At 43.2% G+C, this 26,567-nt stretch overlaps 1 protein-coding gene across 1 annotated transcript in view; it reads right to left on the bottom strand.

Moving 5' to 3' along the window:
• Positions 1-3,832: 3,832 nt before the first annotated feature.
• The window catches only part of MYLIP (myosin regulatory light chain interacting protein), a 35,217-nt gene continuing 12,482 nt past the window's right edge, over positions 3,833-26,567 (bottom strand). The window contains exons 3-7 of the mRNA XM_085607034.1: positions 13,260-13,445; positions 11,903-12,100; positions 11,028-11,192; positions 9,082-9,502; positions 3,833-5,733 (exon numbers count right to left, since the gene is read on the bottom strand). Coding sequence (XP_085463160.1) covers positions 5,644-5,733; positions 9,082-9,502; positions 11,028-11,192; positions 11,903-12,100; positions 13,260-13,445 — 1,060 coding nt within the window. The 3' untranslated portion in view covers positions 3,833-5,643. The remainder of the gene's footprint in view (positions 5,734-9,081; positions 9,503-11,027; positions 11,193-11,902; positions 12,101-13,259; positions 13,446-26,567) is intronic.

The raw sequence follows: 26,567 nt of genomic DNA, 5'->3' as shown, positions 1-26,567 counted from the left end.
CCACCTCCAAGGGCAGAAAGGATAAGCCATCTTTGATTTTACTTCAAATAATGCACATTCAGATGGTATGCAAGAAGGCAAACACAATGTGCTCTAAACTTGGGATGGGTTGCCCTTGGGAACATTCGGTGGTTAAAAAGTGTCCAGGATTCACACCGACCCACTGGCTAGTAAAAGTTGCACCTCACTCACAGCTCATTAGAACAGTTACTGTACTGTGGAACAAAAGAAATGAACTGGACCTGCTTTCTGGGTTTGCTTTCACATGTACACGGGACTAAAAAGTGGATTCGAAGGGTCAGTTGATTGACCTCCTGTGTGGCTACAGGGATACCGCAAGCTGCAAGAGGTCTTTTAAGGTCTCGCCTGAGCCAGCGCTTTAGCGCTGCTCTCGCAAGAGCTTTTGTAAATGGGGGATTTGGAAGTGCAAACTAGTGCTTTCAGGCCTCCAAATACAGTGCATGTGCGCCGGGCGCGCGCACCATTTGGCAGCCTGTGTGATCATTTCGCGGCCGCTTTGATGTTCTCAGTGAGCCGTGCGGCCACTGAGAACATCAAAGCGGCCCCGAAAGTGCTCACCATATGCCAGCCTGCGTGCCTCTCTCCCCTACCCCCTCCCTCATCCCACTTCCTGCTTGTTTTTTTTAACTGCAACATGTTTGCCAATGTTTGGAAAAGGAATCATGTGCACGTCACACATATATAAACATATTTTAATTCACACACACAAAAGGGCACACAATCCAGCTGCATAAAGCAAAACAAGCATTGGCAAAGCCAACAAGTCTGACTTGTATGTGCTAACACATGTAGAACAGGTATGCACACATGCAATTTGCATGCAATAGCCTCCTTAGGTCAAATCTTTTGTCTTTGCCAATGCTGGTTTGATCCGGCAGACACATTTCAGTACCAGTATCCTGGAAATAATGGTCCTTCTCAGGCAGGTTATGTTAGAAGATTTACAGCCTACTGGTGGCCTTAAAGGTCCTGGGCTTGCGAGCCGTCAGTGTGTGTTTACTTCAGATCCAACTCCTCCTGCATTCGTCCACTCCAGGTTTGGCAGCAGGCTTGGTGTCACTGTGCTGGGAGAAGACAGCAGCGTGCTGGCCTCGCCTCCTTCATCATTAGTGCTCCCAGCAAGCCACGACAGAGGGAGATGCGGAAGCCGACGAGAGCGTGCGCCACTGGCTTGTTTGAAGGGAGCCCGTTTTCAGTCACTGTGGGCGCGTGATTTGTACAATTAGATGCAACTTGAAACGTTTCAGCTCTCTGAACACTCATTCGATTTTATGATACTGGCAACGGAGGAGTGACCCGACATAATTTTGTTGCGTTTCCTTAGCAGCACAAAAACAGAGGCCTTCAATTTAAAGGAATAGCTGAATTATTTATTACCAAGTCAGCAGTTCTCATTACTGACCTCGGAAGGCTGATTGGCTGATACAGCTTAGAGTTAGATGGCTTTCAAATCCGTGATTAAACTACTTCGAACCCGCTCATCGACCCACCAAGCAATCTAGGCCTTTTGTTTTTTTGCATATTTATATAGCACGAACTCGACCCGAAGGTATCGGAGCGCTTTACACGAGCACCGTATTTACATTGGCATGGGGAGATTAAGTGTTTTGCCCAGAATCACAGGATGTGGACGCGACCCCGAGGCTCGAACCCTTGTTTACAGCACCAAAGTCGGCAGTCTAGCCGACGGACCACATCCTCTCCCCTGATAGTTTGACTTGGCACCGCTCTGTGAGTCACCTGTAACTTTTGTAATGCAACCCATTGCAATTTTACAGACACACTACACATCACAACAGGTGTATTTTGTGTTAAAAAAGCTCTTTTATTTAAGTCAGTAGCCTTGATATCAGCAATTGAAGAATGAAACGATGAATAGGCATAACGCTTTGCAGAGAAACAAACTTATTACTAAGGTGCTGATTTACAATTGTGCAGACAGCGTACTCTGTCACAGATGTGGCGGAATACCCTGTCCCCCAAAACCTTGCCCCTTCCAACTTATTTAGACTTGGGTATACTGCCAGCTTCCGTTGACGGAGCCGCTGTAGGCTCAATCGATGGAAAGCTTCCGCCGACGGCCTGATGGAGAAGGGGGCCATTAGAGGAAAGACTTTCCACCCCTATCCTTATTAAAAGGTAAATCCTGCTGGTGAAGGACGAATAAAATAACAAGCATTTGCAATGAAATAGGTCTCGTAATTACGCGAGTTTGAGCTATTGGCATTGTAAATAACAATGCCTTTTATTTATGTTTTACAAACAGACACATAAATAAAAGGCATTGTCATTGATAGTGCCAATAGCTCAAACTCGCGTAATTACGAGACCTATCAATGACAATGCCTTTTATTTATGTGTCTGTTTGTAAAACATAAATAAAAGGCATTGTTATTTACAATGCCAATAGCTCAAACTCTCGTAAATGCGAGACCTATTGCATTGCAAATGCTTGTTTCCTGAAGTAACCGGTTGACCACAAACAACTGGACCTGTACTGGACCCTGCTGGTGGCCTCTGAATGAATCCTGGCTGCTAAGTTCTGTCCCTGAGGAGCTGGGAGCCTTACAGGTGGAGCTGCTCTGGAAAATCTGGGACTTGGAAAATGTATAGACTTCCAGGACCTTGGAGCATCACTGGGACCTCATGGCAAAGGTTTATTTTCGAAGGACCATCATTAGATGTAGCTTCAGGCTCAGCCCACTGAAGGATTTTGAGATCCATAAAAAACAGACCAACTCAGAAAGAAGAAACCTTGACCGAGAGAAAATGGGGAAAGTATCGGTATGAAGCGAGGACTCAAAATCCTCAGACCACAAAATTCGAATTTCTCTCACTGAGCTTTCATTTGAGTTTTTGAGGACTTCTGCAGATAGAGCCGGGCAACCTTGCCCGGCTGGAGATCTCGACTTGCATTTCAGAGACTACGCCGGAAAATAAAATATTTGACCAGGACAAACCCGCTTGGTGTATCTGACCCACACTCCACCAATACCAGTCAAACATAGTGTCTAGGTTCTGGTTAAACACAAACAGTGACTACTTATTAAAGTTACTTTTTCTTGCCCCTTTTTGCCTTAAAACATTATAAATTCCTAGTTCTGGTTACCGCTATTGGTTTTTAAGTCATTTTGGTGTAATTGTATTCGATTTTTGAACTGATTTCTGACTTCAACAGTTTTGTTACTGCTAAATACTTACCCACTTTCTTAAGTTAATCCAGTCTGCTCTGTGCCAACGATTCCACAGGATTAAGTCCAGGTTCAAATGGTTAAAACGGTTTTACCGTAACACTGTGTGGTTCACTCCCATCCAAATACGACTCGTTGCTACGAGAGTCATTACATCGCGTGCCTTCACAATGCGGTCGTCGACAGCGTTGTTACCACTCAATGCCATTACCACACAAGTCATTACATCGACTTGCAGTAGATGGCGCGCTAACATTAGGAATGTATAATTTACTATTCCAACTCCAGCCTACGCAACAGTAGGGAAGGTGTTGGAAGAGTAAGCTATACCATTCTTTATGTTAGCGCGTCATCTACTGCAAGTAGATGTAATGACTTGCGTAGTAATGGCATTGCGTGGTAACCACGCGATCGTTGTAATGGCATCACGGTCTAATGACGACGATGTAAAGGTTGTTTCCCCTCCCATCCACCTCATTTAGAAATCAACTTTAACAACCCCATTGTGTTCAATAAATGGCAATATCTAGAACATGAAATGCTCCCCATACCAGGAAATTACAACAGAACTGTCAAACTTTGGCATGTTTAGGACATGTATATAAGAATCAGATGCAGAATTTTTTTTTTTATAAATCCAATGTAGACCTTTATTTTACAGAACAGAATATAAAACAAGACAGAAATTGTCTACTACACGGAACATGGGAGTTATCGGTCACCTCTTTTGAGAAACTAAATTCAATTTACAAAGTGAAAAAATAAATACTTCTTGGGAATTACAAGGCTATGTGCATGTGCCATAAAAAAGTAGTTTTCTCCAATAATAGTTTTTGACAAAATGTCTGTGCAAAGAAACAAAATGCATAAAGAACACACTTACTGCTACATTAAGGCAATATGAAGAGGAGATAGAGGAACGTTTGCTGTAAAGTGACGGTGTAGTCGGTTTGTCCAGCTTTTCAGACAGCTAGTATTGCACACAAAATGGTCTCCCCTTTACTCCTGCTTATCCAAAGACCAAAAATGCCCAGATTTGGTAGTTATGAAGAAAGGAAGAGAAAATAGTGATAGTGGGAGATTGGGATAAAAGGAAGGGTGGAAGATAAAGTGGTCCACCCAAAATAATTTTCATATAAAGGAAAGGTTTAGTGAACACTCCTACATGTACACAAAAACAGTTTGCATCGTCCATGTGCCTTACAAAGTTCATTCCTTTGGATTAGTCCCACAACACCAACTCCTGAGAAAGTGAGGCTAAAATGCAGATATCAGCAAGAAATAAAAATGCAACAACCTTGCAATTCAAAACCCGTTTTTAAATCTGCTCACACAAAAACTTTTTTTTTTTGTTTTGTCTTTTAAATAAAAGTCCTAAGGTTCATTTAAAAATCCAGGGCAGTATCCAGAGCGAAGAACCACTTCCTTTGAAAATGCTTGGGTCAGTGTGGTCATATGAACTGACCAGGATGCCAAATAGGGACCCTCATTACGAGTTGGTTGATAATTGGTATGCTATTTATAGCACCTGATAAAATCAGACTTCTCCAAGTCGGAATTAATTGGGTTTGATCAATACCACCCGAATAGAAGTTTATCGCCAATAAATTGGAATAACAATCTGAAGTATTTACGGGGCATTCTCCCCTCGCCAATAAATATCAGCAGGTTTATCCTGAGTACATTGATCTGGGGATGAGATTTTTATCACCATACTTGTATGTATAATCTATGCCCGAACAGAAGTAACTACATACTTTGGAGTTCAACAGCCAATTTGCAAGGAGGGCCTTGGTAACAATCATTGGATTTGAGAGATCCGCATGGAATTCTTACGAACCAACAACTACATTTCTATAATACTGTTTGAACCTATTTCTCTACTAAAAAAGCTAGCTGCAGCACAACAAAAAAAGAACAAACCTTGGATGCCACACAATTAAAACGGGTCAGAAATAATGTTAACGCATTCTTTGTTCTCTCAATTAAATTTTAAAAAAAAGTGGAGTCAGATTCAGTAAAAGATCAAAAAATACAAAAAGAATTAACAGATAAAAACCAAATAAAATGCTTGACGTAGCTGGCGGTAATCTTCATTGTTCAGTGTAAAGTGTCTGTGGTCACCCCCTCAGTCACACTGTGTAAAGGTCCTTTGGCAACATAACCTATAGCGGAAGGAGCGCGGCTATAGGAAGAGAAAGGCAATCTGCTCCATCAACACACTTCTCATGGGTTCCTCAAGAACGAGAAAGCTGGTGAAATTCGACCTCCATTTAAAGCCAGATACACACCCGCCGGCTAAGTATTTCTGCTTCTCGACTCTGGCTGATGCTGGTGACCATGTCACCATTATTGCAGCTCAACAGTGCAGTTCCTTTCAACTAAGTACAGTACTTTGGGTCTCAAACCAGAGGGTATCCAGGTGCAATGTTCATATCAAAGTAAGGTTCAGCAAACTGGCGTGGGTCGGCAGGTAGACGTGCTGGACATGCTCCACACGAGATCGACACACCGGGCACACCTAATAAGACAAAGAAAACAAGCTGGTGAATAGGACGCAGTCAGAGCATTGCATTTATCTACACTATTTTGATACTGCTCAAAGCCAGAGAACAGTCTGCTTTGAAGTGCCAGATTATAAACAATAATATTAATTGAAAAACGAATATAGTTCATAAAAAACACAACTAAACATGAAACTAGCACTAGGCACTAACATAAGGGCATAAATGATTGGCTGATTTAAACTACATTAAAAATCACACAATGGGCTCGAAGATGCTTTTTTAGATTGACTGTAAAGCTCTCAATAGTCAGATGTCATAAAACAGGTGGCACCAGATTTCTCAGCCTTCCATTGGCTACGCTGTGCTATGCCTAAATGAGCATTACCCGACAGGTAACTAGAGCAATCATTTCTATGTACCAAAAACTTCTTCCAACAGTTTAACTTGACAGACCTCCACATATGAGCAACAGATTACAGGCAGGAATTAAGTTTCCTCTTTTAAACCACTTGCATTTTCTTTTTAGGTCGAGCCTGGGCAGCACATGCGCTGCAAGGCATGCTGTATTCGAGTATGACTTGAAGTCCTGCCGACTCTCTGCCCATATTTGTTATTGGCTTGTGTCACTGTCCTTTCTAAATGCTGGCTTATGATTCGTTAATAGACTTGTGAGTCCCTCCTTAGTACGGTTTGGTCTTCATTTGTTACCTCACATGAGGACTGGCCCTAGTTTGTTGCACCGGATACTCTAAGCACTATTTTCTTTAATGAGTTTCACCTATTGAAGGCATGACATGCTTTCCTGCAACAAACAGCGCGCCATGCATGCTTTCACTATCCAAGCAGCCCGGGAAAATGGCCTCCTGTTTAAAATGCAATAAGACTCGCATTTACTAGAGTTTGAGCTATTGGCATTGTAAATGCCAATGCCTTATATTTATGTGTTAATTATCAAATAAATAAAAGGCATTGTCATTTACAATGCCAATAGCTTAAACTCTCACAAATGCGAGACCTATTGCATTGCAAATGCTTTTTTTTTTAATTAACCAAGATTCACAAGATAACTGCTAGCAGATCAGTAATACGGAGTGCCAGATGGCTCAAATATTTGCATTTTGAGCCGCGAAAGAACCCCTGTGTGAAGGCACATTTTCAAATTTTGAGTTGGCCGCAATCTCTGCTCCGCAGTGTATAGTGGGGGATCTCGGTGCACGCAACACACTGCTGAACAAGGATGTGGCAACATCATTGCTCACAACAGGAAAGTACTGCCACACAAACGCGAAAGCACTACACGGTAGCTAAAAGTGTGCTGTATTTTCATCGACAGTAGTAGAAAAAGGGAAAGTCACCTTAGCATATTAGGAACAAATAGGATGTGGTCAATTGGAAAGGGTGACTTACACAAAAGAGTCATGTGACAATACGGGAGTGAGGGGGGGGGGGGGGGGGGGGGGGGAGTTGGGGAGGCGTGGGCCCTGCATTTATCATTCCAGAGGATGAGTTATCCACCATTAGAATAAACATTAGAGGTATGTGGCTATATCACCCCTATGATTGCATTTTCACTACAGGGATGTGACAAACCACTATGTGATGCTGCAGGATGTGTTATGCACCTGTGCGCACCACCACAGCAGACTTTCCACAAAAAACAGAAGTGATACAACTACGTGCACGATACAGTTGGTGTCTGCACAAGTTCTTTATCGCAGGGCGGCCCCGAATCCAGGTTCTGCAAGGTGATCTTGTTCTTGAGTCACAAGCTCTTCAATTACTTGTTTTATACTCTTAATAATGGTGACTTGTACGATTTGAACATACAGTACTAACAGTCTCTGGAAAATAGCAGGGGAAAGGCAATATCTTACCAAGACTAAATAATGCCGTTATATACAATTGCACATCAGGTTTTTTTGTAGAACAAATTGTGAATAGCAATTTGACACAATACTTCAACTGTCCCCGAACTAGAAATGGTTCCAACTTCATATCTTAACCATTTCGCTTAGTTCAGATTCGAATTTTTGTGAGTGGGGGGTCAGAGTTTGTAAATACAGGGCTTTTTCTGGAGATATACATGAATGTATAAGCAACGATACATTTTAGGAATTTGCCCAACAGGATTTCTAGCATAGATCAAATACGAGGTGCACTGCAACTCATTATTCTATCACAAATCCATTATGAAGGCACAAAACAAACTCTTCAGAAACTAGAACTCTGATAAAACGCCACAGGCTACTAAAAGAGGATCAAGGAGACTTTAACCACACAACCCTGCTCACTTCTACCCAGCAGTCCCAATGGAAGAAATAAATGCAAAGAGCTGGGCACAAATAATGTCCTAGTGTATGGACTACAACAAAAAATGTCAAACCCACATATCATTCACATTTTCTCTGCCATCACTACAGGTTAGAACAAAGGATTCTGCAAATTTAAAGCAGCTTCCTCTTCTTTAAGTTACCAATGTTCAGGGCAACATCGTATAAGTGTTAAAGGATGGAAGATCTATTGCATTTTTATGAATGGAGTATACCACCAAGCACCATCAGATCGAAGATCGTGGTCCACAGTGGAGGCCTGGTCTCTGTGCCAATCGTTGTTCATTACAATCACGGCTTATGGTGACGGCTAAGGCCCTTCTGATGAAAAAAGGTTCTCGAGATGAAAAATTAACCAATCCACCGCTTTATGATCATCTTACAGAGCTACAAGTTCAGCCATTATGCTCCCATCAATGATGTGTACGTTATAGGTCTGCACCTGGATTCTTACCCAGGTATGAGATGGGTAGGGCCCCACATGCATTAAAAGATTAAAATGTCTAAGTTCTTGTGCTGGGTAATAAATAGGTCTTATTCATCACCACCTTCTTGATGAGATGTGATGGAAGCCTTGACCTCAAAGATTGAAATTTCAGGATTTTTCTGGACTTGAATAAGATGGTCCAAAAACAGAGAAGTGAGGGCAGGTACAAATCTAAATACTTCAAAATTCAACTTCCAATGAAAACATAAATCCAACATGGAGTTCCATGCCAGCTAAATCGTATGAGTCACTCATTCAAAATTGGTCAATTTTCCAAACTTCTTTAGAGGTTCGGAGTAGACAATAGGAGTTTCAAGAGGAAAGATTTCACACACAAAGCCAAGTGCAAATAAGAGCCTTTCCAACTTCAATCCAACTAAAGAAACACCCTGCGGGCAGTGGGAGAATGTCATGCAGGATCTAATATTTTAAAACCCCTTGGCATTACATATGGTAATCATTAGGACACAAGACTCCAGTTAACGCATTGTCAGATAACCACAAGCACTCATTACGTGGGATGCCTGAACGAAGAAGCTAGTTACCTGTAACTGGCCAGCACACCCCTCGCAGCACACCATGTGACCACACGGGCAGAAGGCCGAGTTGATTTCCTCCTCGCAGCAGACCATGCACAGCATGGCCTCCTTCAGCTTCCGCAGCTTCTCCTGCAGGGCCTTGGTTTGGTGGCAGTGAAGGCCCTCGCACCCGTCGCAATCCAGGCCATGCTCTGAAGACTTGAGGGGGGAATTGGTGGCACTCTGGTTACTGCTGGGGGCCAGATCCACAATGCCAGCATTGTACAGCGCCCGCCGGGCATGGTCGTACACCTCCTTTGAAGTCCGTTTAATGTCAAAGACGTATTTTTTGCCAAGGTTAATGTTTTCATTCAGGAACAAAGAGGCCAAGTGGCCTTTCAGGTCTCTGCTGTACTGCATCATGACGGCATTCGTTACGGTGTCGCATCTATTATGAAATGAAGAGCGTGTTAACAAGGGCTGCTGTACGCAACAGTGTGTACACTACAGTTAAGTTTTCTTTTTTTATGTTGGAAAACCGCTTATTTAAATACAACATGCAATTACATATGTAAAGATTTACCAGGACCACTGGAATTAAGTGGCAAGAGAATACCTAATTATGCTGCAGGGTTAACTAAATTATGCATTAGGAATAGGGAAGTTATGTGACGTAACGTGGCACATTTAGGGATAAAATTACTCCATTTTGTTAATTTTTACATTTGCCACTGTCTGGGCAAAAAGGTCACCTCATTCATACTATTTTAACAACCAAATACAGCAATAAGCAACTGAAAGATGACCAGTCCACTTTTGCCAAAGGCCTTTCACTTCACTGGAACACATGTTGCCACATAAGTAACTTTTGATCTGTCTGAGATAAAAGTATATTTTTTTGTTAAAAATCTGCAGATTATGCAGCACATGATGGATTATGTGGCAAATCCATAACTATGCAGAAAACGCAGCAGCCGCAGAATCACACAATTCCAGTGGCCCAGACATAATCAAAGTAAAATTAAATCCCAAAATAAACTAATACAAATTGTGAAAATTACCAACTTGAAGCAATTTCTCAATTGAAAGATCTTGCACAAACAGCAGTTGAGTATCAACTGAATGCTGCTGTACCATCAACTCCAACCCATTTGAAGTTTGCCAGCTAACTATTCAAGCCAAAGCTCATCAGCTCTACAGTCGAGCACCACCCTTGCCCACCACCAGCCGCTCTCCCTCGACAACCATTGCTTCTTTGAATGGACTATTTCTGGAGCTTTTTGGAGCGGCTTTTCTGTGTCCAAAGCACACCTCAAAATGCTTTCGAGCCCTTGGGGAAGGCGGACAGGGGGTTTAGTATTTATGTGAAAGGAGTTGTTTGTGAACGAAGTCAAGAGGCCAGATTGACTGCAGGCGCTCAGTTTCTAGTGGCATTGATGCATCAACCTCTGAAGGCTGCCAACAAGAGGTGCAAAAAGTGAAGAGGGATTTAATGATGCGGAAGGGCGCCTGCTGGCAACCACACCAAACCAACTGTTTTTTTTCCTACAACACAATTCAGGCAAAGGGTTAGTCTCACCCAGGGTAAGAATTAGAAAGGACTGTTTATTTTAAATTTCTGAGAACTTGCAATGTGAATAACCAAAAGAAAAGGAGCACTGCACATTTAGAAACAGAAGTATCAGGTTAAGGCATATTGCATAGTCTTCAAACGTTTTCAAACTCCTTCACAACTCTAATAGATCTGCCGACAGGGCATACTAGATTTCGCTCCTAGTAGAACTGTGCCTCGGCTCTATACTTGTTCTATGCATGAGTACTTAATCAGCACAGACATCAATGCTTTAAACTCAGGTATTTCTAGTTTTGAGTATCCCATTACAAGGCTTGTAAAGAAAAAAGTACTGGACAGCCTACCACCACTAGACAAGGTGCTAGTAACTTATGCACATCAAACAGCCTGGAATACACACCTGTAAAAGGCATGGGTCTCAGTTATTGCTCTGTAGAGTCCGCTCGCGGCCCGGGTGCTGATCATCTTGAAGAGGAGCACAATGCTCGTGCCAGTCTCCTTCGTGACCGTCAGGTAGACGTTCTTGCCTGACTGGGTCGCCATCTGGATTACTGGATACGTAATTCTGGAGCAGGAAAACAAACTAACTTTTAGTTATGCCGCCACATTAGAAAGGGTGAAGAAAACGTAGGAACATCAACACTGAATAAATCTCTACGTTCAGGTGAGTATTCTGCAAGAGTGAGAGGGTGGATCATACAAAAAGCATAAAAGCTGAACTGCCTGATCACGACTTATTTCAAAAAGCACCAGAGTGGGTGATCTAGTCGGGGGCACAAATCAAGCAGACAGAAAATTCAGAGTCAAATATTATTTAGTAGGTAACATTTGCCTAGCTGAAACCAGAATGTGATCAATCTCTGAGAACAGGAGCAGGGGATGTAGGGAAAGAAAAAATAAATAAATCAAGAAGAGCCTAAAATAAGTGGAATGATCTGCATCGTGGAATATGGCATCTTGGTGCGATTAAATCTGCCAATGACATGTATGGTGAACTAGTGATACCAACTTAGACCAGATGACCATCACCAGAGTAACTTCTTAGTTCACCTGGGTATCAAGTTAGGAGTCCACCACATGCAAGAGAGATAGTCCCCACAAAGCAGGTTGAATAGTTCAGTGAAAACTGCAAAGGCCTCTATAACCAGCAAGAGACAGTTCAATTCAAGAATACATTTCTTCAAATTGTACATCTTCAATACTTTGAAATGTGACTCTCAAATGACAATATGGAATGATGCTTCTAGCACGACTATTAACATGGAAATATTGTACCTGTTAATAGGGCTAAAGTCTTCTTTACAGACGGATACACCTTCGGGCCCGATGCCGATAATCAATTTCTGCCCTTCGTTATCCCTCACAGAATGCCATTCCATCCCAAAGTTCTCCAGAGTTGACGCGATCTGAAGGACTTGGTACTCAGCAGACGCCTGGCTCACCCCTTCCAGTGCCTTGTGTTTTGCAGTGATGCTGTGGAAAGATCAAAGTGCCAAGTAAGTAAACAGCAATTCACAGAAGTAACGTGCCTACATGCAAGAATACATACTGTAAATCAGTGCAACTGACCGAATTGTGTGTCTAACTCTAGAACCCACCAACCCAGTATTCTGTTACACACAGGCGCAGTTACAAGTCCGGAGCAACAGGGCACAGCAGCCTCCTCCATTTATGAACGACACATCCACACTGTCTGCATAGGCTACTGTGCATTCACAAGCTTTCTCGCGACACTTACGCTAGCACCTTACAAACCCAACCCAAGTCTTCCTTTAGCTCCACTACAGACGAAGGCAGATAAAATAAAGACATGGCAGAGCACAGCCCTGTTCCTCAAGCACACATTAAACTACTAAACACAGGAACACACTTCCACCCAAGCACGCCCATCCGCAAATGCGCTTTGGTGTCTAGGGTCTGAAGATCTGTATAAATGCATCTATAATCCACGGTAAATGCAATTGTCAGAGATGGAAGCTGTTTTATACTAAATGCCTAACTGAACAGGAGAATCTAAAGGAAGCGTCATCAAGACATAAGAGCGTTTCTTGTTTAAAGATAAATATATATATATATTTTTTTAAATATATATATATTTTTAAAGCATTCCAACAGAGTATTCACTACAAGACCACGTGGTGAGTCAATTCGACTAGCAGTGCCCGGGTCACACCAAATCAAAAGCATAAAGCTGAAGCCATCCGTGTTCGGCATCTGCCGAAATTGATATTTTTAAAGATCACAAGGGAGAAAATCAATGCAATAGTCACAAGCAAACAAGGAAGCATGATGCAGAGGATCACCAGCTGGGGAGAAATCGAATTGGGAGGGCTGCGGATCAAAGGTGATGTTGTGGGAGCAGTGACGCAGGCAGGTGCTTGTACATTACCCTGCATCATTTGCACCGAGCCGAATTACAGTATTCAGGCTTTAACGGGGGTGAGCATGTCAAGTAGGCACTCCAGAGAGTAGGGTTGGTCACAAACGTTCCAATGAAAGATCAGAGCACTTCTGCCCTTCAGGAACACAACAATTATTCCCAACCACAAAGCCCTGCCACACAATCCACGGGCCAGAAATGAACATAAAACTATTCCTTCAGCCTCCCCAGGCGCCATCGCGCGCCTCTTACCGGTTTAAAATGGCGGTGCCGAGCTCCTTCCCACACAGCTCGGGGTAGCAGTACTTGGCAGTATTCTGGTTGTAATCCCCGAACTCCATCTGTGCCAACAACGCGCTGAGCTCCACTGCCTGCTCGGGGGAACACTGCAGATTGCCTGCCAGCAGATCCTCTTTGACGTGCAAGAAAAACATATGCCTGCAAGAGATGAAACACAAAACCCATTAGCTTCTGAGAAGAGGATCTGAACAAGGAGAAGAAAAGGTTGAAATGCTACATCTTTTCATTTCTAACAGACGAGGCCCTGTTGAGGCCAGGAGACCCGCTATGTTTCCCGGGTCATTTTACTTTCCAGATGAGACTGCAAACTCCTAACAGATTAATTGGACATTAGCGAGGACTGCTAAATTAACTGCACAAACCTATAAAACATCACTAAAAACGGGGCTTTCGACGAGGCAAGAAAAACATTACAAATTGAAATAGATTGCCTACACGGTCTTATTTCACTGGTTCACTTTCGATAAGAGACTCCTTTGATATTTACAAATACATAAATAAGCCTTTCATTGTGAAGCACTCACACCACACTAGAGATGCGCAAATGTTCACATACTAACCACAAGATGGCGGTATTCACCCAGATGTTTGAGGACTTAGAACAGCTGCAGCAAAAACTAAAGCAATGGAAAGATGCCTCAATAATTCCTAGCCATTGGCGATCAGACAGGGCCATCTTTTTTCGCTCACTGTGCCACTCTAGACACAGACCAGTCGTATGCAAAAAATGAGCCCTGATCTTGTCGCAATAGGAATAGTCAAAACCAAACTGTATGGACTAAAGATAAAAACTGCTACTTCACCTTGAAACATTAGCCACAGTAACTATGGCCGGTTTCAGGTAGCAACTAACTGAAGAGACCCTTCCAACCTCTCCTGCCTATCTGTATGTGTACACACCTTGCTGGGCTCCAGTGCAGGGCCACAAAGTTAGTAAGGCCATAGTGCCAAAACTAAAACAAGCAAAGATCACACAAAGCAAACGAAACCATTCCCAAGAGATATTTTAGGAACCTATGTTATGGTCATCGTACATGATGGGCGCATAAATGACAAGCAGACAGTCAGCTCGGATGAACTCCAACAAACCGGTTTGAACACTTGAGCACCAAGAGAAACAGGTTCCTGATTCAGCTGGCAGAAGAGGGTGAATAATTCGCCCCCGCCCCCCACCCTCTGCCTGCGAGGCACACATTGCACAAGCGCTTCCTGGTGCTCAACGGGGCGTGCTCAGCCTCCTGGAGTTGTTTACTAGCATACGAAACTGAAAGACACGAACTAAATTCGGGGGCTGCCATTTTGTGTACTGTACAAACCTGGAAAGCCTTCCCGAAATTCCCCACTTCTGTATTTCTATGGACCCGGCTCCCTAACGTTACATCTTTTCCTTTTTCGAGGAGCACGCGGTTGCCAGCCCTTCCAGTGACACCCACTCACTGCATTCTTTCAATCCCGCTCCGGCAGCTTTTGAGAAAACTTGTCCGGGCAAGAGAATCCTTAAACTGTAGCTGGCAGGGGGGGGGAATATTTCCACGGAGACGCTTTCTAGCCTATTATTGTATGTCGTTGCGAATAAGGTGGCCAAGTTAGTAAACACCACCAACAGATCTTGAATCAGTGGGTCATGAAGAAAAAAGTCAAAAATAAAACGGCATTTTAATATGTTCCATTAATAAAAGCAGGAAGGCGTGAAAAACAAAACCACCGAGACGGGATTGGAGACAAAAAGAAGTCGTTAACGCGTGAGCGACCAGCCATGGGTAAAAACAAACTGAAGAAAGAGAAGTCAGCCGACTGGCGCCGCAGCCAACAAACGAGACCTAAATTCCAAGAAAGGGCCAGGACATAAAGCCGCACCTGACGTCCTGTACATTTATCTGGAAAAAACACAACATGGTTGGTATCTTCCAGCAACCCCAGAAAAGGGTTAAAAGGAGCTTTTGTTCTGTACCTGGCAGCGAAGGCGCTGTGCTAGCCTGCTCCACCCCAGGAGAAGGTGAAGAACATTCGCTGTGTGTATGCGTATGCAAAAACTAACCCCGTTTGAAAACACCAACAAAACCATAACGGACCAGCTTTAGAAAAACACATGCCACAAGTCTGTTTTTGGAGCCCAAACATTTTTAGTTTACATCGAAATAGCCAATCCGTCATTCACTTTGTATAGAATCCATAAACCCATATATCAACTCAGAAGACACGGAAAAAGTACTCCCTAAAAAATTCTATTGGCAACATCCACCGCAAGCCATCACTGCCTGCATTTAGTCAGGACCACTGGTATTATGCATTGTGCAGCCGTGGCGATTTTCGTATTATTGTACATTTGCCACATAATCCATCATCTGCCACATAAAATTTGCAGTTTAACAAACAAATATTTCTACCTCAAACGGGTCAACATTTAGTAAAAACGCAGTGACGCGTTGCAGCGCAGGGAATGGTCCTTTGCAAAGGGTGCCTGTTCATTTTTCTTTAACTAATTGCTATACTTGGGTGTTACTGTAACTAATAAGGCACAACTAATGCTCAGACTGGGTCAACAATCTTAAAAATGACAAAATAATGAAGTAAAACTATCACAAAATGTGCCGCATAATTTGTGTTTTCATGCTGCATACTTTACTGCCACATAATTCCAGTGCCCGGCCTTTAGTTACACTCATCACCAGTAACCTGTCTCATGCTTAAGTAGGACTTAGCAACCTGCCTCTTCATGACCTAAGCCTTTGAAAACTCACTCTTTTTTCTGTTTTAAGAAACTTGGTACATTGCCCTTCAAGGGAAGGGATTTGACCTTTAAAGAGAAGTGCCTCAGAACCAATAAACGTCCAGCCTTCTTCAAGCCAATGGCAGATTAGAGAAGCACCACAATGCTCCCTACACCAAGTCCTGCTGCAAACAGATCGTCAGAATTGGGAAGCGCGGAGAAAAGGAAGCAGTGGACACACATCTGCTCCGGTCAGCCTTGCTTACTCCGTCTTTGGAACTGCCAACAACCCAAAACAAACACTGGCAAAGCCAAAGTGTCAGGGGTGGGCCGCTAGCCTTTTGTCTTTGTCAACGCGTGTGTTTTGTCCTGGCTTTTTGAAAAACGTTATTGTAGGGGGGAAGCTTTGAGACCCATGTCAATATACCCCAAAAAATCTTAGGTCATGGAGTCCTCAAGACTACATGACGCTTTCTACTATAGACAGGTGCTCAGGAGACAAAATGGGGCAAGACCCTCTATGATACACATGACCAGCGCATGCAGTGGGAAGGGGCTAGATGCATACAGTGTTCATGTTTAAAAGAGGCGCTAGATACACCATGGTGCATGGATACTTTACCTATAAATTGCCTTGGCTCATGCCACTGTATGGATGCTTTAAAGGGGCTAACTACACCTCCCCTGTGGCTCATTTGTACAGTATATATGTTGTACAAAATAAAGTAGAACATACAACATCATAAGCTGCTGCCTATGCTACCCGAGCTGTAAAACCTAGATCCTCCTTGGCAGGATGGTGCAGCGAGCTGTAAAAAGCAGCAGGATATAGCCCTCCCATGGCTCCAGGGCCTAATGTGTAAAAAAAAAATATATGTGCCAGAGCTCTAGTCAGGCCACTGCAGCTTGCACCACCCGCTGCCCCTGCCAGAGCTTAAAAGTCGGACAATTGTAGGCTCCCAAAGCTATAACAAAAATGGCCTGGGCAGTAAGTATTAGTCATTTTTATTGTGTATTGAATTAATAAACAGCTGTTGTGCTCATCTCCGAATTCGACTGACAGCACCACCGTGTGGCAAACTGTCATAAGTGCCGGTGTGGATAGTCAAGTGCCGGTGCCCAGCACCAGAAACCACCGGCTCAAATTAAGCACTGCATTGCTCAGTGGTGCAGACATATTGCAAGAAAGAAGAAAAATAAATTTAATGAGCATCTGCTCCAGAAACAATAGCAATCTTCTGCTTAGTAAGCATGCACCACCAAAGTTGAGTGGTTACTTCAGCCCCCCCCTACGTACTTCTATCCTCTACGTATTTCTAAACTTGAGAACACTACCAACCCCTGCATCAGTGAAGCACTATAAATGCCCAAGAAAAAGGAGAAGTGCATTATGACCCACTTTATACCATAGAAACAGTTCGCATAAAAATAAGCAGAATAGTTTCTCAGGATAAGAACAACTGTGGACAAGTCACCTTGCAATTAACCCGGAAGAGTGAGGTGCGGGGGCTGCATTTCTCTCGCGTAACAGGAGCAGATCTCTCCGTGAGAGAGAATAAAGGCAGTCATGCAAAGAGCAGAAGGCAAGAAGCACCCCTTTCTTTGAGGCACAGAAGGCGCTCTGAACAGATGCTCCTGCCGGCTGGCAGGGGTCGGGTCGATAACCTCACCGCAAGCTTTACCTGGAGAGGTGGGTGAATCACTCATAGGTAACTAACAGCATTAAAAAAAAATGGGCTTTTGTTCCCATAATCCGGCAGCTGACGCTCTTTGGAGCGGCTAAACCAGTCAATTGTCACGCATGTAGTTATGTTTGGGCAGCTGCTCGGAGCTAAGAGTCCCCTCAAACGCGCCCTCACCAGAAAAGAAATGCACGGGTCTGTGGCGATTTCACATCCACAGAACTGGATTCCTTGCTATAATATTTTACACCCTCCCCCACCCCCAAGGAAAGATTAAATAATTATGTAACGTATGACTAAATGATATAGATTATGGTATAGGGGTTTCATACCACATTTGAAGCGAATAAAGTCACATAGTGACCCTATGCAGGATGAGCGCCCATGAATCTGCAGACCTACAAAATAAATAAAATCATATAGAAGAAGAAAGGTATCTTTACACAATAGATAATAGGACATACTTTCACGTCTACTGAGACAAATAAAAACAGCAAAGGTGGTTCGTTCTTCTGGCGCTTTCCAACTCTAAGAGTGTGTGTGTAAACTCAAATTGTTATTTGACTCTGTACCAACATGAAACAAGCACTGGCAAAGGTAATGAGTCAATCCTTCTAAAAGCTAGTACAATGGTTATTTATTTTAACTGAAAGCGTATGCCACAAAATGGAAAAAACACGAGGACACCTTAAGGTGAACACCATATACTAACAATAAAAATAAAAAAAAGACAACTTTTAATTAAAAAACGTTCCCAAGTATGGCAGCATTACTAGTGATGTTTATTAATTAACTTGCCCATCAGGTGAGCCATGCATTTTATAGTTTGTGAAGGAGACCTGGACAAATCATTACCTAACCAAGCAGTCAAACTGTCAGCAGCTACAATATTACAATGTACCTTAGCACGTTACTACATCAACTTTAAGAACAAGCATTTGCAATGCAATAGGTCTAACATTTCTCACTGTTTGAGCTATTGGGGTTGTAAATGACAATGTCTTTTATCTATGTGTTTTGGCTTGGAATGTAGTGGATGTATGAACAGAGATGCAGCTGCAGCACTGCATAGATGACTTAGAATGAGAAATTACATATGGAGACCAGAGACGCAGCTAGCAGCACTGTGTAGAGGACATAGAATGAGGAATTACTGACTGGACCAGAGAAGCAGCTAGCAGCACTGTGTAGAGGACATAGAATGAGGAATTACTGACTGGACCAGAGAAGCAGCTAGCAGCACTGTCTAGGACTTAGAACGAGGAGTCACTGATGAGACTAGACTTTCGCTTGGCACTCGGGCAAGAGTCTGCCGGCAGTGAACATCCTTGAGGCCATCGGGAGCACATTAGGGCAACGTTTCCACAAGCACCAAAAAGATACCAGTTACTCTTTTTAGGAGTGCGCGCCAGTAAACTCCGCCCCGCTGGTGGTTGCGGAGTTTTCGCACAAATCCAAGCATAGCTAAGAGTGGTAAAACTCTGCATTCTCCACCGGCAGAGTGGAATTTACCACCCACCCCTAGTAGCAGCACTGTCTAGAGGACTAAGAATGGAGGAATTACTGACAGGACAAAAGAAGCAGCTGCAGCACTGTGTAGAGAGGACTTAAAATGAGGAATTACTAAAGGGACCAAGGAAGCAGTTAGCAGCACTGTCCGGAGCAGGACTAAGAATGCGGAATTACCACTGGAACCAGAGACGTAGCTGCAGCACTGACCAGAGGACTAAGAATGAGAAATTACCATTGGGAAAAGAGACACAGCCGACACATTTGTCACCAGATAAAGAACAAGATTTACAGCCCTGTTTACAGCAATGGAGAAACAGAGCTCAGAGCAAGTGAAACAATTAATGCTAAAACGAAAGAGTTGGTTAAAGGGAGCGAGCGAGCAAAGTCACATTACTAACATTTTAACTTTGTGACTACTCAACTCGATCTTCAGTGACAGACTGTCGATCATAAGTGAAAGCCAAGGTGCGAAGTGGTGAACACACAGAAAAACGGTGGGTGGGAGGGGAAAGCAGTAACACTGGCCAGCTGCTCGCGTTTGCAACATTTCCAGAACACGAGGCGGGCAATCGGGAAAAATAGTGCGTGAACTAAATGAACCCTGTAACAGGGCCAGTCGCTGTGAGAGGGAACAACAGACCAGAAGGATAGACAAATGGGCAGGAAACAACCAATGACAAGCAATAGGCCGGCTTGGAGTCCATGTATTGAATACACCATGCCTCGCAGAGCAGTGCATAATCGCTGCTAGGCTCGACCTAATGAAAATCGAAAATTAATCGCCATCTAAAAAAAAACGGCAATCAATTTAAAGAAAATGTAAATAGCCAGTGTTAAAAGTTATTAAAAAAAAAATAACACTTTGAACTGGATTTGTTACTAAAGAGAAAGGAACCATTTTAGGTGGATGTGGACAATATGTACAGTGCAGTCATGCATGAAAATTTAACAGCCAAGTGTGCCCAGGCCACAGAACAAAAGACACTCTACAAAGGTTTTTGGATAAACAAGACTTGCAAAACAGCTAAAGCGGTCTCAAAAGCCAGACCTTAAAAAAAAAAAAAAAAAAAAAAAACGCACACAACGGTGATGACATGTTCGCGGTGCCTGCCTCATACAACACTGGCCTAGTTTCAGATCAAAAGAACTACATTGTAAATTGATTTCAAGATTAAAGAGGACTGAATTTGTTTTTTAACCGAGCAGATGGTTCTTCATTTTAGCTAATTTCATTTATAAAGATGTACTGTCAAATTAAAGCAGTGGTGTAACGCATGCCCAGAGGTAGAGGGCCTACCCCATCCCCCAAACCCTCCTGAGGGCCCCAATTCAGATATTTATGAAATATGACACTCGAGTCCCTCATCGTATTCTACGTGGGGGGGGGCATCATTTTGCGCTACACCAAGTAGGCATCTACATTCATGACATGGCAAAGAACAAGAGAGCCCAAACCTGGCAGAGAGTGTGAAAGTACTTCACACACTAGCTTTTACAATAGATGCATAACTAGCATGGCAACCAATTAAGGGAACAAAGGTCGGGTGCTTTGTGTTCAAAACCCATTCAGTATAATTCTACACTTGCAGAATAGTGTATGCGTTGAGAGTAGCAAATAGACAGGCAATCCAAGATAAATGCGGACGACTTAAGCAAAACTGGAGGTGTTGTCGACAGTCTCATCGACCATATGGCGAGTCGGAATGAATGCAGGGTAGAAACAGGTGGAGACGGACTCTTTATTTTATTGTATTTATTCTTTAGGAGGAAGCATGATACCGTTGAGTATCATCTCCTCGCTTTGGCCATCCATGTTCCCATGTGAGAGGTTCATAACAGAAGTACCACAGAACAGAAATCAGCTTGGAAACATTTTTTTTTTTTTTAAATGTTGAACTGAACAAGTAAGCACACCCTTCAATAGAAAACTGGAGAATACAAATTATGTTTATCTCGTGCATCCAAGCTCTGGGGGACTGCCAACTTGCTTGGGTTTTCAATTTGTAGGTGGGTAAAGCCACTTTCCAGTCATTAGACAACCAGATCCCGAATAGTGCTGCACCTCTAATCCCAGCCTCTGATAAAACAACAGCAAAGAAACGGACAGTCAACCGTTTCAAAAAGCAGGTGAGGAGTCCAGCAAGGATGGCACGGTTACACCATCCACAAGTTCAAAGAATGACCAGGTTGATGCCTTATGTGCCAACACCATACAGTTCCAGAACAGGAGGAGCTGAACACCAACACCCTGCTCTGCTGCAAAGGCTCCATGCAGCGTATCCGTAGACATCTCATCTCACCCATTTGAAGGCAACCTCAATGATGAGCGACTGAGGCGTCCATTAGTAACATCAAGAAGGGGTCCAGTGACTGCACTACTCTTCATTCAAGTAGAGGTGCATTAAATACAATGGTACCAACGACTTGGAGGAAGTGGGGGATTAGAGGAGGGTGGAGGTACTTTCTTACCTCAATTGACCCGGTAAAAGAAGCAGGGAGTTTAACGGCACCATAATCCAAAACAGAAAGAGGAAGTTGCTCAGGTATGTAATAAATCACAGATGGTCTAATGGTCTGGGCACAAGGTGAAAGAAACAGTAAAGAAAATATGGTTAGCCAATTAACAAAAGTCAAAAAAGTGTTGGTGTGTGTACATGGGTGGGCCCAGCAACGTTGCAAGATGAACAGATTATCATGCTGTTGTGCCCTGTGCACGTCATTTTTCTCAAGCAGTGTCTTAAATGCTGCAACATGCGAAAGATCACACACTATGCCAACTTGAATGAGCCTTTTTTTCGATTATTTGGGTGGCATAACACATGAAACATACTTTCATGCAAATTTTTTAAATGATGGCCCCGATAAGACTTTGACCTAAAGATGACCGCAAGAGTTGTTCCGCGCAGACGTTGGTAACCTGAGGTTCGCCATGGTTTAAGATTACCACACCAAACAAAGGCCCTTGTTCATGTGGGTAGGTGGGTTGCTCGTGGCCAAGAAAGGAACAGCCCCTGCTTCTCAGCCGGTCCCATCCCTGAGAACGCAGCTGCGGTGCGCATTTAAAATGAGCTCTGTGCAGTCCGGGTCAGTGCGTGCACGCTTCCTGGTCCGGCAGGGGGAACACGTCATCTGATGATTCACGGAGGCGGCACGTGAACCGTGCGGGCTGGGGCGGGAGCCACGGCGGGGAGGAGCACGGCAGCTCGGCGCCTACGGCAAGGCCCCGAGGGCTTCGCTGCGGTGTACTCGAGTAACCTTTCCCCTACTTTCCAGGGTAAGGCCACGGGCTGCTGACTGAACAGCAGCTTCACACGCACCAATATTCCTGGTCAACAAAGGCTACGCCGCTAATGGCCGCTTTTATCGGGGCAACTGTCAAAAGCCCTCTTCGGTAAACAAATACAGCGTTGAATAAGACAAAAACCAACAAGCAAAGCAAGCATAGGGTCACAAGGGTCGGACAGTACACAAAAGGCAGTCGAGGTCTATTGACACGACAAACACTAGTAATGGCCGTTGGTCAAAACCAGAAATTTGAGCAAAGCAGTTTTCCCTACGACAAAAATGAAGCACGCTTTTGGCGAGGTAAATGTGAAACAGACATAAAATTAATCATCCACTCTCCACTGGAAGGGCTCGATCCAGGGTCCTATTCTGAACCACTGTGCAGTTTCAACCACGAAGCATTCAACTACGGATTACAGGTTTCGTTTAGGCAACGTGCTTGATTAGTCAGTGTGGTCCAGTTAGTTGGAAGAGACAATAGAATCGATGCTTCATTTTCAGGGTAACCGCTACTAACATGCTCCTATCTGGAATAATTACAAGCCAATTCATCCTGCGCTCCTATCCTGAAAATCCACCATGAATGGACACCCCAGGACCAATGTTAGACAATGGGGATTGTGCACTCAACTCTGTTTGGAGGCCATGGGCTGGATAGCAAACCACTGTACTTGTATCCAGCAATCAAGGACTCCCTTCCAAAGATATGTAGTTAAAGTGCTCCATTACCACCCAGACACAGAGCGGCCCAGATCTCACTCGTGCACGCTGCAGCTTTAAGAAAGACATATCAGTAACTTGGAACAACCTCAAATGTAGCAGTGAAGCCAGGCCACAGTAGCAGGGAGTGGGACTCGATAAGAACACTGCATACTCACATATTAACAAAAGAATACCAGTGAGTAGCAACAGACATGGAACCTCACATCAGACAATAATAGAGAATCAAAGACCAAGTTTGAAACAGTTAGACAAATGAAGTACTTCTGAACATAATACATCAGATAAGATGACCAGAAGTATTGAAAAACAAGGCTAGAGCAGTCTACAACAAACGTAAAGTCCCCAACAACGAAAACATCTGGAACTAATAACACTGCATATGCTCCCAGCCTAAGAGCCACAACTAACTGCTATAATGGACCACACAGCGTATTGCAGGCTGGGAATGCTCAAAGCTAGTGGATCTGGGATTTCATCAGTCATTAGTACCGACCCCCCACCCAACTTCCCTACCTACCTCCCCACATCACTTATAAATATGATGCGCATCTCTGGGTGCCCAGTCCAATTTCCTTCACCCCGCCCCCCTTTACTCACCTTAACAGAAAACACCTTTCCTACCACACTCACCCACACCCTGCTTTTAGCACTTCTGTGGGTGCCAACAGCTCTGGAGAACGAGTCACAGTACTGCAGGATTCATACATCCTACGCCCCTATCCAACAGCTACACAGAGGCCATAGTTCCGACACATCCCTCCTAGTTAATGATGTGTTCACTTCCGCCTATAAATGAGGAGGTACAGCCTGGTTCAACTGGTGGCTATCACACCACTTGGAGAACTGTAAGCCTCCGTGTAACTATACAGGGTACTTTAAATGGAAATGTAGAAGTGCAGGGACTCACTATTTAGAGTACTTGTTTACTCCTGTGAAGAGCAGGTACTCTCCAATTAAATGTATTGTAGCAGTGCTGAGAAGTGCAGATATCGTGTAAGAAAACACAAGGAACACCATACTCACATGGAACAAGGTTACTTACAATTTAGACAAAAAAAAAAATACAGTGGTTCCTGTGGGCACTTAATGATTAATATATATCAGCACAATTGCAGTTAAATGGGGGTACAGAAGTGTCAGAGAAAGAAGGTCATGTAACACAGAGTGTGTAGAGAAACAAGCTGTTTTATATATGGAAATTCACAATTGTTTTCAGTGCGGAGTAAAAAAAAGGTGAAACCTACGAGTATCGATTGAAACCTAGTTTTTAGATCACAAAAGTCTCAATGTGGTTACAGATACGGCCATTCATTGGATACACAATAAAGGTTAGCAGCCTCCTAGTATAGGAGGAGGCTGCTAACATTTATTGTGCATCCATTGAATGGTCCTTTCTGTAACATTGACACCTTGTTTTTATAATCACAAAAGTCACAAATCGATACTCCTAGGTTTCACTTTTTTTTTTTTTTTTTTTTTAAACTCGGGATACTCCGCACTGAAAATTTATAACAAATGTGAATTTCCATATGTAAAACAGCTTGTTTCTCTACACACTCTGTTACATGTCCTTCTTTCTATGACATTTCTGTACCCCCATTTAACTGCGAGTGTGCCGATATATATATATATTATATATTTTAATATTAATCATTAAGAGCCCACGAGAAGTGCAGGTACTCTTCCTCTCAAACTGAAGTGAAGGTACTAAGTAACGGACAGTACCTGCCCACTTAATGCACCAACTATATAACCGCCTCGCAGAGAATAGCTTTCTAAAACAATCTACATCAGTGTTACCCAAACTGTGGGACGCAAAAGCTTGATAAATAAATAAAGAGGCCTTTAAATTCTGTGTTTGTCTTTCACATTTGGTGCTGGTCTACCCACAAATTGCTGCTTATGGGATTGATGTTTACTTTTCTCTCACCAACTGCAAAGTGACAGGAGTTTCTAAAGTGAATTATGTGAAAATCTTGCTGGCGTATAGGAAAGAGTGCGTTGTTTTTTTACAACAAAACTTAGATACATGTAAATGAACTGTATTCGTTCGGCAGTTGGGAAAAGCAAAATTAAAACAATGTTGTATAATTCGGAAGTGTGCTGGAAACAAAAACAAATGAAGACACTTACCGGTGGATAAACAAATGATACATATTCAAGTCAAGTCAAGTCAAATAGGCTTTATTTCGACATAAAATATCTTAAAAAGCGTACATACATTAGAGGTCATTTAGAGCATTTGCTAAATAGAAAACGTAAAAAAACCCTAGATATTCTAAAATTCATCATTTTTTCTACATTTGACTAAAAGGAAGGTTATTTAAATTAGCTAAAAAGAGTTAAAATCATGATTAAACAATTTGCCTAAGTCTTTTTGACCGAATTCGCCATGCCCAACCTAGATACTTCGAGGTGGCGCATGCGAAGAATGGGCGAGTGTCTGTGAGTAAAATACGTAATGCCACGTTACAATGTCTAGTGCCCAAAGTAAGGCACATCGGTTTTAACCATTTCATTCGGGGGACCTTATAGGCGGGGCACTCAAATAACAAATGGGGGACAGATTCATGACGCTGAGGGCAAAATGGACACCATGGCGCTGTCTGGTGTGGTATTTTCCAGTGGCATGTGAGTTCCATGACCGGGAGAAGACCTGTTCTGAATTTGAAATACAAAGATCTATCCCATGGGGCAGTAACAATGTCCAGGTACAGTTCTCTGATAGGGACATCTTTGAGCTCCAAAACATTTCTGGTAGATTTGCAAATTGTTGAGGAAGAATTCCTTTTATTTGCTACCCATGTCCAATAGATTTGTTTTAATATGGATTTGGGCGGGGCTGACTGTTGGTGCCATGCTTCTTCCAGACCCAGATTTATAAGTAGAGCTTTGACGTCCCTTAGCCATTTTATTTTTGCCCAGCCGGGGCAATTAATTATCTCCCGTAGGCCTTCCGCATAACTTGAGAGCTCTGGCACTCTCCAGATGCGGGCCCATAGTAGCAGGGGGCGTAGTTTTGCTTGATCTTCGATCGCCCGGCAACCCATGTCCAATTGCAGGGGTAAAATGGGAACAGAAGGGCCGAGAGACATTAGGCTTCTCTGGAAGGCGTTCTCAGCTAGAGTTAGCACTTTCACATTTGACATCCCCCAGAGCTCCGCTCCGTAAAGTGCTGCACTTATTCCTCTGGCGGAGTAAATATCCATTAATGCCGCTATTGGTCTTGTGGATGCTGCTCTCTGTTCTTTCAACAGGGCCCCAGTCACTCTTTTTAAGCTCAACAACATTTTGGTCAAGTGGCAGTCCCATTTCATTGTATCCACCAAGCGAATGCCCAGATAGTCA

Source organism: Triturus cristatus, chromosome 5_2 (assembly GCF_964204655.1).
Source record: "Triturus cristatus chromosome 5_2, aTriCri1.1, whole genome shotgun sequence".
NCBI classification, from domain to species: Eukaryota; Metazoa; Chordata; class Amphibia; order Caudata; family Salamandridae; genus Triturus; species Triturus cristatus.
Note: the sequence above shows the minus strand (reverse complement) of the source record. Positions and strands in the feature narration are given on the sequence as shown.